The 15,430-nt window shown below is 44.0% G+C and overlaps 2 protein-coding genes across 2 annotated transcripts in view; both read right to left on the bottom strand.

The window, feature by feature from the left end:
- The window catches only part of gch1 (GTP cyclohydrolase 1), a 47,035-nt gene extending 45,789 nt beyond the window's left edge, over window positions 1–1,246 (bottom strand). Inside the window, exon 1 of the mRNA XM_024261201.2 lies at window positions 763–1,246. Within this exon, the coding sequence (XP_024116969.1) occupies window positions 763–1,117 (355 nt within the window). The 5' untranslated portion in view covers window positions 1,118–1,246. The remainder of the gene's footprint in view (window positions 1–762) is intronic.
- Window positions 1,247–2,048: 802 nt separating this feature from the next.
- Window positions 2,049–15,430, bottom strand: part of wdhd1 (WD repeat and HMG-box DNA binding protein 1) — a gene marked incomplete at its 5' end in the record, with an annotated part of 41,740 nt that continues 28,358 nt past the window's right edge. Inside the window, 9 exon segments of the mRNA XM_024261202.1 lie at window positions 2,049–2,416; window positions 10,531–10,666; window positions 10,741–10,856; window positions 10,945–11,106; window positions 11,871–11,902; window positions 12,133–12,189; window positions 12,420–12,526; window positions 12,691–12,914; window positions 15,043–15,174. Coding sequence (XP_024116970.1) covers window positions 2,237–2,416; window positions 10,531–10,666; window positions 10,741–10,856; window positions 10,945–11,106; window positions 11,871–11,902; window positions 12,133–12,189; window positions 12,420–12,526; window positions 12,691–12,914; window positions 15,043–15,174 — 1,146 coding nt within the window.

Here is a 15,430-nt window from a genome sequence, read left to right on the forward strand (position 1 = left end):
AGGGGTCTGCAGCCTGCAGCTCCAGAGCCACACGTGGCTCTTTGGCTCCTTCATTGTGGCTCTCTGGTTGATGAAGAATAAGACTCAATAAGAATGAAGGTGCACCAGATTATACATCAGATTTTCTCTTTTTTTGAATAAATTTAAGGATCTAAGGGTCTAATGGTTTGAGGCGATAGGGAAGTCTAAATGGTCACTTCTATTACAATATTCTTATTTTTCTCCTGAATCGCAACATGAACATCACCTTTATGGGCTGTTTCGATCAAACACTTGATTTCTCAGCTAGTATGAGCAGTGATGTTTTGTCATTTCTGCAGCCAAAAGTAAAATCAGATGTTACTCATTAATCTGTGTATTATTAGGATTAATTAGCAGTTTTGGAGATAAAAATGATTTTTAAATGGAATAAATTGCTGGACTAACCCCCGTGCTCTAGATCACCCCACCCTTACATTGATGTGAGATCCCTCCCATGACAAAAGTGGCACGGAAGTTCAGTGTGCTGTCTTGGAGGGTCCAGATGACCCCATTTTTAATGTAAACATGGCGAGGATAGCACAAGAAGTGCGAAGAGAGGTGGCAGTATCATGATGTGGTCCCTGACCACCCAGCAGTGCAGGTTTCCTATCTGAAGGAGCGTCTGGGTTTTGGGAGGCGCGAGCTCCGGTGAGAGCACCCTCCCTCCACCACTGGCTGCACCTGTGGCTGTCAGGCCAATCCCCGCCCCCTCTGAGCGGCTTTGTGGATTTGTAAACTCACCGATGATCTTCTCCTGGTAGCCCTTGGTGAAGAACTGCATGGCGGTGGCGGCCCTCCACGGGGTCTTGAGGAGCCCCTGGCGCTGCGGGTCCTCCCCCAGCCCCCGCAGGATGGTGGTGTAGGCGGCGGCCAGGGACGGCAGGCTCATCTCGTTGTCCTCCACGCTCCTGGTCCGCTCCTCCTTCCAGCTCTCCATCACCGCGGAGGCGGCCCTGCGCGCGCCGGGCTCCGCCGCCTGCGGAGCGCCGCTCACCCGCCTCACCAGCCCGTCAAAGTGCCCGTTGATGACGGAGCCGGCGGCGGCGGCGTCCTTCCGGTCCGGGGAGCCGTACCTGCTCTGTTTGGAGTGCTCCATCTTTCTTTCCGTCACTTCCTGCACAGCTGTAAACTTGTTGGATCACTTTCTGCGTGTTGCGTTACTCGGAAATGTTTTGGATCACTCACACACTCACGCGCGCGCTCTTCCCGCAGCGTCAACATCCCGCAGATTTATAGCAGCGGTCCATCCGCGGAGCCACCTGATTGGCTGACAGAAGCCGGGGGGCGGGGTCAGCGCCCTCTGACTCAGGTTGGTCGGTGAACAGCTGCAATCAGTAATCTATTACTCTTCAGGATACTCTGTTACGTCTCAGCCCCGCGGGAGGAGATTCGACGGGACTTTTCCTGATTGTTTGAAAAAGCGGGAAAAGTTTGAGCTCTTTTATCATCTCCTACCACGTTAGTGCTGAGGATGCGCTAAGACAGTCCGGTTTAAATCTTATATCGATCAGGTTTGGGATTAACCCTCTAACTCTGCAGCTCCAGTGTTCATCTTTGATTAACTGTCATTTTTAAATTGTTAACATAATCAACAGTGGATTGAGCAGCTTCCTTCACAATCTACTGCAATTATGTTGATCATGTTGAAAAGTCACAGTATGTGAAAAATGTAAATATCTATATTTTTAAATATATTATTTTTTTTTGCTTAAATATTTATATTTATTTTAAAGCAAAGAGTTCCCTTTAGCTGTGAGTCAAACGTCAACATCTTCAGTAAATGTGTGCTCATGTTTATTTCCTGTTTAAGTCTCGGAACCAGAACCAGAACCAGAGAAAAGCAGCTGCAGTCCGCCAGCTGTTGATATTTTTTTCCTGCCGCCATCCGTCCATCTTCAGCAGTGCCGCAAAGAACAAACTTCCTCACGTTTTGCACCCAAACGGGATCCAAAACCTTTTTTTAACATACCGGATCAGAACTGGGTTTTCCCATCACTTTGAAGCAGAAAAAACACGGTGAGATGCTCTAAAGAGGACACATTTTATTTATTAGAAAACATTTCCTTCCATCAGGAATAAAACTTGACTGGAATAACATTGAAAAGGTTTATCTCCTAAAAACCAACAGGTTGTCCTTCAGAACCAGCTGGTTCTGAAGGAGCTCTCCTAAAAACCAACAGGTCAAACACATTTCCAGAATCAGCTTCCATCTGGTTCAGTTCTGGTTAAAAGCAAAGGCAGAAAGCCTGGAGGAGGACTCCAGCGCTTTTTTCTTTTTGGCGCCGCTTTCATGTGCCGTGGTCTCCTCTGCACCTCCTCTCTGCTGCTCTCCTGGCCTCTTCCTCTTCTTCCCCTCCGCGTCTCCATCCTGTCCTTTTGCTCTTTCCGTCCATGACTGGAACAGCAGGACACGGAGCGTGCATGTTAATGACAACTGAAATGGGATTGTTTTTGTGTTTCGTCTCTAAACACCTACATGGCGATGACTAACTGCACACGTGGACACTCAAGCGTGCGCCCTGAAATTGCATCCTGTCATGTATAATCACCATCGACAGGCTGCTGCCTGTCGGCGGTTTCCCCTCCTCCCGCTTTTAATCCCCCAGTTTCTCTCCCAGCGTGGACAAAAGGAAGCTTTCTGGACGTAACCGAGCCGCCATGAGTCATCGGCAGCAGCAGAGGCCGCAGACACACCTGACCTGCAGCCCCCACCCACCATGGCGGTCGCCAACTGCAGACCTCAAGGAAGTCATTCTGAGAGGGAGTGGATGCAGCAATGAAGGTCAATCAGAGCTTCAGGGTTTATCTTCTTTGATTGACTTTAATTTAATTTTAATTGTTAGCAGGATCAAAGTAATTCCAGTAGATTGTGAAGGAGAAAAGTGTTGATCATGTTAAAAAGTTACAGTATGATTTTGTGTTTAAGCATAACCCAACAACACCTCTGGGGCCCGTTCCAAGAAGCAGGTTTTGTTGAAACTCTGAGTTTATGAACTCCGAATTCAGGAAAACTCTTGAGTTTTCGGTTCCAGAAAGAGAGATAACTCAAACCTGTGAAAGTGGGTTAAACCAAGCCCGTTCCAAGAAGCGGGTTAAGCGGAACTCAGAATCAATCACTATGGTAACTGAGTCTGTGAACGAAACCTGGTCGGTAGCAGGTTTTCTTCAGGAAACATAGAGTTCTCTGTGGTCTCCGCCCCTTTTTAAAGTGAAGGATGTTCAAATATGAGTTCCTCATTAACATTTAGAGAACATTCACGTTAGAGACGTCACGTTTTCACCACGCAGAAACCAACATGACATGTTCATTCATAGAGGATCATGTACAGAAAAAATTTTTCAGTGATTGTTATTTAATTTATGAGAATTAAAATTAAAAACGTATTCTTACAGTGTTTCTTTTTTGCGTGCAGTGATATTCGTGTGTGTGGGTGAGAGTTTGGGAGTGGTGTGTGGATAGCGTCCTCTTCAAAGCACGGAAGTGCCAAACATGATCATGAAAGAGAAATGAATCATTAGCTACGTTTACATGGCCCCAAGTAATGGGAATAAACGCCTGATCAGAACAGAAATGCGTCATGTAAACACGCCGTTCGGAATACTCTGGCCCGATCAGACTCTTTCGGATCCAATTTCTTTCCGATCAAGACAGGTGGGTTATACCGATGGTTGATCCGATCAAGCTGCATGTAAACACACGTTCTGATCGTGTGTCATTACTGTGCTGGATTTTATCTCATGCATAGAGGGTATGGCAGTTTTTGGAGCACCAACAGAACCGATCAGCTGCTCTCCACAAGCGAACTCTTTTCTTTGAGTAGAAAAGCCGATTCACAGCTTTCATGTATCCCCACACGGGGGTACTTTGTTACGGTGTGAGCTTCGGACCGCAGTCCGTCCGGCGGATCTGCCCGAGAGACCCGCTGGATTCAGGAGAACCGTGTCTCCCGGAGAACAGACTCTCCGAGTGGCGTCGGGACGGTATGAGCCGGCGGAGGCGGCTTTTGAATGCGGAAATGCCGCTCCTGCACCGAACAGTCCTGAGAAACTATGTAAAAATCACATAAATTCATATTTCCAATCACATCCAAATAGAATAAAGACTGATCTTATTCCCACATATTTACGTGATGACAATATGCACATTTCCCGCATGGATTTAGAAAATTATGAAGAACAGGCTCTTAAAAATATTATAAATAATAATGAAAGCACGTTCTGTGGATCATCTCGCTCTATACATGGTCTTTGATTGTTTACAACAGAACTCATTTTTTCTTCTTCTACAACTATTTCCGGTATTTTAGACAGTTCTGCGCATGTCAACGTGATTTATTCTGATCAACCGTGTGGCGCATGGAAACGTTTGACCATCGGATAAAGTTTTCTAGGGCCATGTGCAGAGTTCTATTCTAATCCAATCTATGATCTGATCAAGGACATTTTGCACATGGAAACACAGGTAGTGTGGTTTGTGTCTGGTTGGATTGATGTGACATCCAGACAGACATTAAAGGACAGTCATGAAAACAGAAAAGCCTGAAGCAAGATTTGGGGCATTTTCACTGCTTTGACTTTTTGCTCTGAGGTTCTCTCTATTGTAGGTGGTGGAGGAGCACTAATGAACAGTAAAAATATAATGGAAGAAGATTCTCCTCCTGCTGATACCCGTGTGAGCGCTCTGCTCTGGTGTGGATACACCTGCTGAGCGCATGTCTGTAAGCACCTTAAACCGGGCTGAACATTCAGCGTGCACTCAGTGCGCGCCCAATTTGTGCGTAGAGCTCGTGACTCGACTTAAAGAGCTGCGTAGCAACGTGCGCTCACGTGCGCTCCGTGTGGTCACGTGCGTGGAGGCCAGGAATTCTGGTGCGCACGAGTTTGCATTGACTTTTCTTTCAGTGTCCGCTTGATTGTGCGGCCGGTGTGTAAGCACACACACTCACAGGTCCGCCTGCATGGAGAGCTGTCAAATTGATTTTTTTATTTTCTGCATCAATGAACATGTTGATGAATTTGAATAGTTTTTTTACCGATTCTTGAAGAATCGTTACATCCTTAGTCACAACGTTCACACCTGATTCTGAGTCCAACAGTTCAGAGTTGTTTGAATCAACTCTTTTCAAATGTTCTGAAACTGAAAACTGAGTTTGAACTCTGAGTCAGTCAACTCTGAGTGCAGGTTTGAAGTGATTTTTTTTTTAAATCTTCTTCTTTAAAGGGGCCCCGGGTGTTAAAGGGTTAAATGTGAAATAAATGTATGCTTAAACAGAATCAAAAAATTCAGAATCTAAATCCATGAGCATGTTTCAAAGTTCCGACACTGTGGACTTCACTCTAAAGATTCACTAAAATAAAAATAGTTTTTAAATGTTCTTGTTTTCTCATTATGGACAAAAATAAAAAATCTTAGATTAAAACTGTGTTTTTGAGTGTTTTTTTCTTTTTATTGAAATTATGTTGGATCAGAAGCAGATAAAAACCAGCGGTTTAAAAAAGCTCAGGTTTGTGATGCTACAACAGGTGGGCCACAGTCGTCCAGGGGCCCGTTCCAAGAAGCAGGTTTTGTTGGAACTCTGAGTTCGTGAACTCCAAATTCAGTAAAACTCTGAGTTTCTGGTTTCAGAAAGAGAGATAACTTAAACCTATGAAAGTGGGTTAAACCAAGCACGTTCCAAGAAGCGGGTTAAGCTGAACTCAGAATCAATCACTATGGTAACTGAGTCTGTGAACGAAACCTGGTCGGTAGCAGGTTTTCTTCAGGAAACTTAGAGTTCTCTGTGGTCTCCGCCCCTTTTTAAAGTGAAAGATGATCAAATATGAGTTCATCATTAACATTTAGAGAACATTCACATTAGAGACGTCACGTTTTCACCACTCAGAAACCAAAATGACATGTTCATTCATAGAGGATCATGTAGAGAGGAGGCTGATTAATCCAGAGGAAATGTTATTTACGTCGGTAGAGGATTTGGAGGACACGAGTCGACTGACTGGAGTTTCCCAATTCATTTTTATTTCAGCGATATTATAAATAGTGAGTTTTTCCAGGGACTCGCTATTAAAAAATACAGTTTTCTTTTCCTTATTTTAAACCCTTAACAATAGAAATTATGGAATATCAACCACCGGGAAAGCCTCTGAACTCATCTACCGTCTAGCCTTTGCGTCAAACATTAGCTCGGTTGTCAGCAACGCTGCCTCCCTATGCGGATTTTGCGAGTTCGATTCCCGGCTACGGCAATTGTTTTTACGCTTAAAAAAAAGAATTCGGCGAATATGTTTTAAGTCTTGAGAATTAAAATGAAATAAATGCTTTTTTAACATATTCCAGGCAGCTACAGTTTCTTTGTAGCGTGCAGTGATATCCGTGTGTAGGTGGGGGGGGGGTTTACCAAAACTGGTCATTCATGCGATTACGGTGATTTCTGGTTAAATTAGTAACAGATCAAAAACCATTCCTTACTCAACAAGAGACAAAATAACCTTCCTGACATTATTTATTCATTATTAGAAATGATTCAAATAACTGCAGATATTTTCTCTCTGTTCTACCGCTGCAGCTGTGTTGCTTTTCTTGATGAAAATGTTCTCCTATAGTCGCATTTGCTTGAATGAACTTATCAATTTCAGCCGCCGGAAGTACGTAACTCAGATGTTTGTCCCCGTTGCCATGGTGAATCGTGCTGTCTTTGCTCCATTGATCAGGGCTTTTTATGGTCGCGACGCTCACACCTGATTCTGGTTCTGACAACTTCAAGTTGATTGAATCAAACATTTTCAGCTGTTCTGGAACCGAAAACCCTGAGTTTGAGAATTTAGAGTCCAGTGACTCTAAGTTCAGGTTCGAACTCTAAATTTGTTGAACCTGCTTCTTGGAACGGGCCCCTGCTCCGCTCCATTCTGATCATCCACTTACAGACAAACAGATCCACGAACATCCTTGCTTTCCTCGTCTGAGCTGGAATCTGGATCTAAACAGCACAGCTGGATAACTCTGATAGATCTGGCCCTCTTCCACATTCGGACCAGCCCCTCAAACACCCATAACAACCTAAAAAAATATCTGAAATGTTTTTGTGGACAACTTTGTGTGTGGTATGCGCAATTCCATCACTAGGGGGAGCAAAGGAAATGCAAGATGGGCATCACAGGAGATAAAGAAATAAACAAAATACCTCAAAATGAGCCTTTTCACTGCAATTATATGAGACTAGATTAATTTAATAATTACAGGTTAAAATGAATTACATGACAGCACATTTCATATATTTGGTTATGAATAAATTGTCGTCTCATTTAATTTAAGATTTAATTAACATTAAAGTTGGATATATTAAAGAGCTAGTGTTTATTTCTAATCTAGATGTCTTATTTACATTTAGAAAAAGCTTATTGCAATGAATCTCCCGTCCCCTCATTAAGTGCTTTTACTTTGAAATTCATGCATATAACGTATAAATCAAATATAAGCCACATCCTGCTGCTCCAAAAACTACAGAGAGAAATTATGCCCCCGAACATGCTAAATGCCAGTAACTCGCATTTATTTTACAAGATCAATGCCTTGGGCTCCCACTTTTAAAGCTTGCATCACGGGTTCCTAGGCAACAGACGCCCCCACCCTCCTCCCCTCACTCCCACTTCCTGTTGTCTTTGTGTGGCGTCTGAGGGTCTTGATGTATGCAGGGTCAGGAGCCTGCAGACCCTTCATGAGAGGACCACACGTGTCGCAGCTTCCATTTCACTCCTCATCCACTCACCGTAGATAACCGGATCGGTGCAGCCAGGAGAAATGGCTTTGGAAGCAGAAGTTTATCAACCAGAACAGGGTGTTTACTAAATGTTTGCAGAATTATTTCAATGAAAATGACACAGAGCTGCTCTGAACAGCTGAGGCTACGACAACACTTTCTCCACCTCTGCTCTTCATCTGCATGACCACCAGGTGACTTCCTACTAAATCCAGCGTCTCACCTGAATGATCACCAAACGGCTCCAGTTCTTTTAGCTGTTTTCTGCTGAGATTTTCTGTCCAATATAATTATCTGCTCCGCTCCATTCTGATCATCCACTTACAGACAAACAGATCCATGAACTTCTTTGTTTTCCTCGTCTGAGCTGGAATCTGGATCAGAACCGACAGCTTCGATTTTGCTCATATTTTTGTTGCACTGCTAATGTTAGGTTGAAGGTGTGAGGGGCTGTAAGCTAGCAGGAGAGTGTAAACAAAGAAATGATGGGAAGTGTTGGCAGGATCACACCACGTCACACAACTCAGAAGGCAATTTCTAATCAACTCCTGCCGCTCTGCAGAAACTATGTCCAAGTAAACAGAACAGATCTACTCCTTAAAAGACCACAGGGGACAACATGAACATAGATCCAAAGATGATTGGAGTGAGACTTTATCGACTTCTTTGCTTGTATGTTAGAAGTAATCCGACCCACAAGTCCCTTGTTTTGTTCAGAAAAAGGAATAAAATGTTTTTGTCCGACAGTCATTGATTCTGAAAGCTGACAGAATGTACTTCATAAAATCCTTAGAGATATTCTGATCCTCTTTGGAGTAAAACAGGGCTGTCCAACTCAATCACACAGGGGGCCAAAACCCCAAACACACCTCAGGGCACGGGCAAAACAGGGGAAACATTTACTGAAGACTCTAAAGCAGGCGGATGATTAGTCTGGCAGCGTTCCTGTGTTCTTTCAGGAGATGATCATGAAGCTGAGTCATGTGCTGAAACTCACAGGTGAACTCACAGGTGAAACTACAATGAAGTGCATGTCTGATTTTGAAAGTCCGTGCTCCCCGTAGCTGCTCGGCGCACAGAGATCCAGCCAAACTTTTGACACGTTTTTCCAGTGTGTTCGCTGACGGTGCAGATCACTCGGATTCAGTCCTGCTAGATAATGTTTGATCACGCTGCACGAGGTCCCCCTTCAGACCTTAAAAGAAAAGGTTCCTGGTGCCAGCAGAGCCTCACTTGGAGCTCTTAACTTTCACTTTGTCGATTAGTCAATTAGTCGCGACTACATCAACTATTAATATGGTTGACAACTAATTTGCTAGTCGAAATGTCTTTTTTCCTTTGTTTTGATCTCAAAACTACGGTACGCTCTTTCTACTGTCGGTTCTGCTATTGTCTGACACACACGTGCAGTCTGGTCAGTAGTGATATCACAGGAAGTTCTGAGGAGGCTAGGTTACCATAACAACACACCAACGGAGCTTGAAAATATGGCAAACATAAGAAAAATAAAAAGAAGTGTTTAGTGCAATATCTACAAGTGCTTGTGTTCCACAACAGCACTACGGTGATGCATGAACACCTGAAGAGGAAGCACGTTGTGACGGAGTACGATCATGAGAAAGCTTCGGCTAGCTAAGCTAAGCTAACATTAGCGTAAACACAGCTAGCTCCACCACTGCAGTTTTAGGGGTTTAAATAGATGGTGTGCGGCTGTCATCAATGAGCTGTATGGAGATGAACCAGAAGATCTGCAGCAGATCCGTGTCCACAGTGTCTTTGTCTGCAAGGTGAACATTTCAGAAACCAGAGTTCTTCGAACCAAACGCAGCGAGGGTGGCACGGAATATGAATTTACGCTGGAAATGAACCAGCCAAGACGTCATTCATATTCCGCGCCGTGATCATGTTGTTCGGGCAGAAGAGCGGATTTTGAAACATTCACTACGCAGACAGAGGGCTGTGTGTCGGTACGGACCTGCCGCGGCGTCATGGAGCGATGTGAAAACTGGTTACAAGTCCCAGAAGTGAACTAGTGAACTCACCTAGAAGTCCAGAGCTATGTTGACACGTGTAGCATTACATTACCAGTCGACACATGACCCCATTAATCGACTAATCGGAAAAATAATCAGAGATTAGCCGACTATTAAAATAATCCTTTGTGGCAGCCCTATTCGTGGGAGTGGTGAATGACAGACAGCGCAGACACTTTTCCTGGGAGGCAGAGCCGGGCCAGTTACGACTCCATATGTGAGGATTGTTGACACCTGGGCCACAGATCTGCTGTAACTGTCTGAGCTTTCACTAAAGCCGCCGGCATCATTGCTGAACAAGCGCCTGGCAATGAGACCGACTCCAACAATGAGAGGGAACCGGCATGTTTGGTCATGGAATTACACAGCTGTTTAATTCAAACACCAACGATGTTTTGAGGGGGAACACTGATTAAAAAAAGTGGTTTGTTAAATAGTGGAATAAAATTGAACTAAACTGACTGTTTTGCTTCCGTTACCTTTTTTTTTGCACCTTATGATACGGTGTGCCTTGTGTTTGGGTTAGTACAGAAATAGACCTCCTAATTAAAATTGCGCCTTATAGCGTGGAAAACACTGCACCCGGCGGGCTGGCTCCGCCCCCGGGGCTCGACTTTGACACGTGAGGTCAAGTGTTTTTAGATCCTCCTTTGACTGCATTTCTGTTCTCGGGGTTGAGATTCTGACCATTTGGGTCAAATGTGTGAGATGTGGCGCCTCACCAGCCGCTCCTCTGCCGACAGCACCCTGAAGCGGCCCATGGCCTCCCTGATGACCTCCGTCTCATCCAGGTCTGGACTGTCTGCAGTGATGCTCTTCCTGTTCTCCTCCAGCCACAGCTGAAAGCCTGTCTTTGGCCTGCAGTCACACGAAAGGGAACAAAGTTATGCCTCTCATTCACTCCAAACGTCCAGTTCAGGTGCTTTATCTACCGTTGGTTTTCTGAAACAGGAGGCGGAGCTTCAGCTTGTTTCTGCAGATCTGGCTCTTTGTCCTCCTCTGCCTTCTTGGCCTTAGAGGAAGCCATCTGCAGCAGGGTGGACTGAGTCTGCAAAGGAAACGGAGAATCACAGGTGACCATGTTCTCTGTCTTCAAGCGCCCGTGGCGTTCTGAATTTTCTGACGCGTTCTGGCACCTTTGTCTTTGGGCGGGGCGCTAGCGGTTTCAGAACAGGGCTTTTGCTGGTCTTTGCTGCTGGCCCGCTGAGCGGCGTCGACTTCCTGCTGGAGGTCATGTTGTCCAGGATGTTGGCTGCTCGCGGCTGAGCGGACACAGATGACTTTCCAGTGGCAGAAACCTGGAAACACCCACTCGCTTCAGAGGTTTTCTCACACAGACGACAAAGGAACACTGCTGGGACGGTTCTAAACCTGATCAAAAGCTTTTGCTGCAGCGTCAGCTCTTCAAAAAGACTCAAAGCTACTCAAAGTCCCAACATTTATAATGAAAAATCTCTGTCAGAAACATCTCCAAATCACTGAGAAACTGGGATTTAAAATGAGGTTAAAATTTAAAATCAAAAACACAAATAAAGTTTTCATTTAGAAATTTGACATTTTAAGCAGCTGCTAATTTCTGCAAATACTTCCACTTAAAAAAGTTAGAGAGGACAGGTCTATGCCTCTGGTGTCCTTTGAAAGCTCTTTGGTCTTAGCTAAAGAAGAAGCAAGAGGACTCCTGCTGGTTTGTAGGTGAACAGACACTGAGTTTCCACCACAATTTTCAACTGAACTGTGACCAGATGTTTTCATCCCGTTTATTTCTGGGATCCTAAATTTGGCTTTGCGAGTCTGAGTAACCTGAACTCCTCAAGAACGTCATTGTGTGATGAGCAACAGGTGAGGACCGGGAGCTTCTTATGAGAGCAACAAGCGCGGAACCAAAAAAGAGAAGAGACTTCAGACGGAAAGAAAGGAATTTTCTGCACTGATGAATAAGTTGACGAGTTTGAATCAATTTTTTTTTACAGATTCTTGAAGAATCGTTACATCTATAGTTTAGATTTATGTCAGATCAACTGAAAATCAAATGTGAAAACTAAAGTGGAGAAAAATGACTTACTTTGAAAGGATTGGCTCGAGCCACTTTACCAACTGAAGAAGAAAAAAAAGAGAAAAAGTTACTTTAGTAGGAAAAGTGTAGATCTGATTCTGGCTGAATGAACCAGAGGAAACCTCTAACTTAACATTCACAAAATGAAGAACGTGTCAAAGAGAACGTGGAGCCCAGAGAAGCTGAGGAAACATCAGCTTTACTGTCACAGACCGATCTTCATCAGAACAAAGGAGCAGCAGATACATATGGGTGGCTGGCCGTCACTCACCAGGTGTTACAGACTGCTTCACAGGTGAGACGGCCTCTTTGGCAAAAGGATTTACGTCTGTAAAGCAAAGGAAAGGTTCTGAGTTCAGTCCAGTAATTCAAAACTAACTCTGGTTCACTTTAAGCAAACCAAATGTGTCCAGTCTGAATCCTAAAATCGTTTTCATATTTATTCAAAAGTAAATTCTTCATTTAGAAGATGTGATCTTGAGAAGAAAGTGATTCCATCAAACTCTGTTTCTCTTCTGTGCTTCTTTTTGGCTAAAGGTCAGAGAAAGATGCACTGACTTGTTTGAGCCTCCTCCTCTGACTCCTGCGGCCCGTTCTTCTCTGGTTCCTCCTCCTGAGCGTGTCTGGAAACACGCCGTCCTCCGGCGAGCCCAGCCTCTCCAAACCTGTCCCAGAGAAGGAAGGGACAGATACGTTTGAGCTCCAGTCTCCTCCAAAATCCTGGATTCATTCCACCAGAAAACCCTTCCATCCAAAACATTTTCCTAAACAGACTCTGCAGACTGGACTTCTGGTTGATTACTGAGCAGGAGATGTGCAGGGACATTACTCAGAGGAGCGCCTGACGCTGCAATACTGCAGATCTTCCTCCTGCTCCTCTGGCTCCTCCTGCTGACTCTGGACCGCTTTTTCCATGGCGATCTCACTGAGTCTCTGGGCGAGCGCCATACGTCTGGACCGGGACGCGTAGCGGATGGCCAAAGTCACCACGTTCTGGGTCATTAGCTCCGCCAGCTCCACACAGCGAAACTCTCTCTCCAGCCTACAGGACAGCTGAAAAGAGACGGCCTTTTGTCAGAAACCGCCACAGCATGAAGCCCCGCCCACTCCCTTTCAGCTTTGATCTGGACTCTTGATGGTAAAGGTAAAGAAAAGGCCTGTTTGTCATTACCTTAATGCAGTGCTTCTCAATTACCCCCCTAAAGAACTTACCCCCCCACCCCGCACTGCTGCAACTATCATTGGTCAAGTTGCACAAATTAAAAGTATTTCTACAAAACTGTATCATCATTATCATTAAAGAATGTAAAACGGAAAAAACATGGATCAACTTATAAACAATTGATAACTTTATCATCATTTTTTATGAATAGAAAAGAAAAAAAATTATACATTTGACCATAATTTAAAAATATTGTAATTATGTAAACTCATTTTTGGCTGACTGTTGAACCATTTCATACAGATAAGTATAATTACATTGATCAACTCATTTTTAAACAAAACACTGTTTTTTTTTAGAATATGAAAGAGGCAATAGACACATTTGCCTGTAATTTCAAAAATTCAATTGTATTATCTATATAAACTCCGAAAATTTTCAGCTGACAAATTGGATCATTTGATACCAACAGAAATTATGCATAATAAATTAAAATTGCACTAAATGCTGAAAATGTGGCAACATTAAGATTAACTCATGAACAAAATATATAAAACACAACCTACAAAACAAGTAGAACTCAAACAATGTAAGTGCGATTTTTCATGAAAATGAGGTACGTATGGGATAATACCCGAAGAAGTGTGCATTAGGCTGAACATTATGGGGTTGAGGGTTGACTAATTTGTCAATATTAATTTACCTTACAAAAGGAGAGGAATATAAATGCTGGTCGTTACAATAAGTTAAATAAAGCATCAGTTCAGAGAGAAAGTTTATCCATTACTGCTTGTTTTGTCCAGACGATGAAGGAAAAATGTGTTTTAAAGAAGCCTGCGCAGTGATATCGAACGTTTGGTCTGTGTGACCGGAACTTCTTTTTTAGGTGTGCGTTATCACTGTGCATTATCACTTTTTAATGCACACCCAGCAACCAATCAGAATCGAGTATTCACCCGGACCATGGTATAATCAGGATTAATTGCTTCAATGAGCAACGTTTGCAGTGCAGAGCTTTTCATCGCGGGGTTTTCCACCACAGTCACTGAATCAAGCACTGCATGCACCTCGTCATATTTCCTCATCTTCACTTTCGGGACGGTTTCAGGTGTCTTAGTTTCTCCGTCTCTCTCGGTGCTTCTTTTCATCCTTGTTTTTTTCCATTGTGACTCTTGACGCTTCATAAAATATTTCCCGCTCAATGTATGTGGATATCAGAGTTGCGTACTATGGAAGCCGAAACGGGCATTCCTTTTCCTAATATCGAGATAATGATGGTGTTGCGTTCCTCTCTCTTTCCCGCACTCAGACGCTGAGAGTTGATCTGTTTGAAGTCTCTTTATTGTCGGCCATGACCAACAGTTTACTCTGACGTCTCACAAACACAGCAAAAGAAACGCTCACCAAAAGCTATTGATTTATTAGTGGAGTTGCTCAGACGCCTCAATTCCGTCTCATGCACCACTTCCTTTATTTCCTTAAGATCTCAGACAGAGGCAATGACAAGAGTGACAGAACCCTGGGCCCTGGTGAGTTCACTGAGCTCTGGACCTTTGCCTACCAACCCAAACAGACACTCAGCCAGTACTCTACAATGTTGTTTTCGCTTCAAAGCAGTTTCAAAAACAAAAATGTCGACACAATTAAAACAATCCTTATAATTGATCGGTTGTTCTGGTGTTTGACATTTTCTCTGATAATTGCTTTGTTTTGATGTCCGGAGCTCAGTGAACACACCAGGCAGAGATGCTCGGCGGCTCGGGGTTTGTCCTTTTCAGTGACTGATTCTTAATGGGCTGACGGTGTTTTCCAGCCAACTGTTTAACTCATTACGGAATGATCCCCATGCTGTCCAGTGCCTGCCCTGCCACCGCACAGCCCCCCCACAGGGGGTGCGCCCCACCATTTGAGAAACACTGCCTCAATGGAATGGATTCAGAGCTGTGACCTCTGACCCTTCAGTCATGACATCAATTATAAACGTCATGGCTCCTCATGGAAACCACAGGATTTACTTACAGCAAACATCTTCATGAGCAGCTCCTGCTTCTCCTTCTCCGACTGCGTCTGCGCGTCCTCGTCCACCTCGAAGCCGCTGGCAGACAGGAAACTGTAGTGGTTGTGGAAGAGGACCGAACGCCAGAACTGCTCCTGGAGGAGGCAAAGGAATTAACTGCAGAAGAAGTGAGTCCTTCATCCGTTTTGGTAAAAAACACTGTTGCAAATGCCTTTTTAATCAACTAAATCCAGTTTTACTGTCACAAAGGCTGAAAAATGACTTGGAGGAAGGTGGAATATATTTTAAAGACCCCAATAATATATATTTTTTAATAAAAACAAAAAAACATTCCCAGTAGTGTTTAATGATGGTTATGAAGTTTTTATCCGAATTCCCACAACCTAAATG

This window comes from Oryzias melastigma, unplaced genomic scaffold, assembly GCF_002922805.2.
Source record: "Oryzias melastigma strain HK-1 unplaced genomic scaffold, ASM292280v2 sc00184, whole genome shotgun sequence".
NCBI lineage: Eukaryota > Metazoa > Chordata > Actinopteri > Beloniformes > Adrianichthyidae > Oryzias > Oryzias melastigma.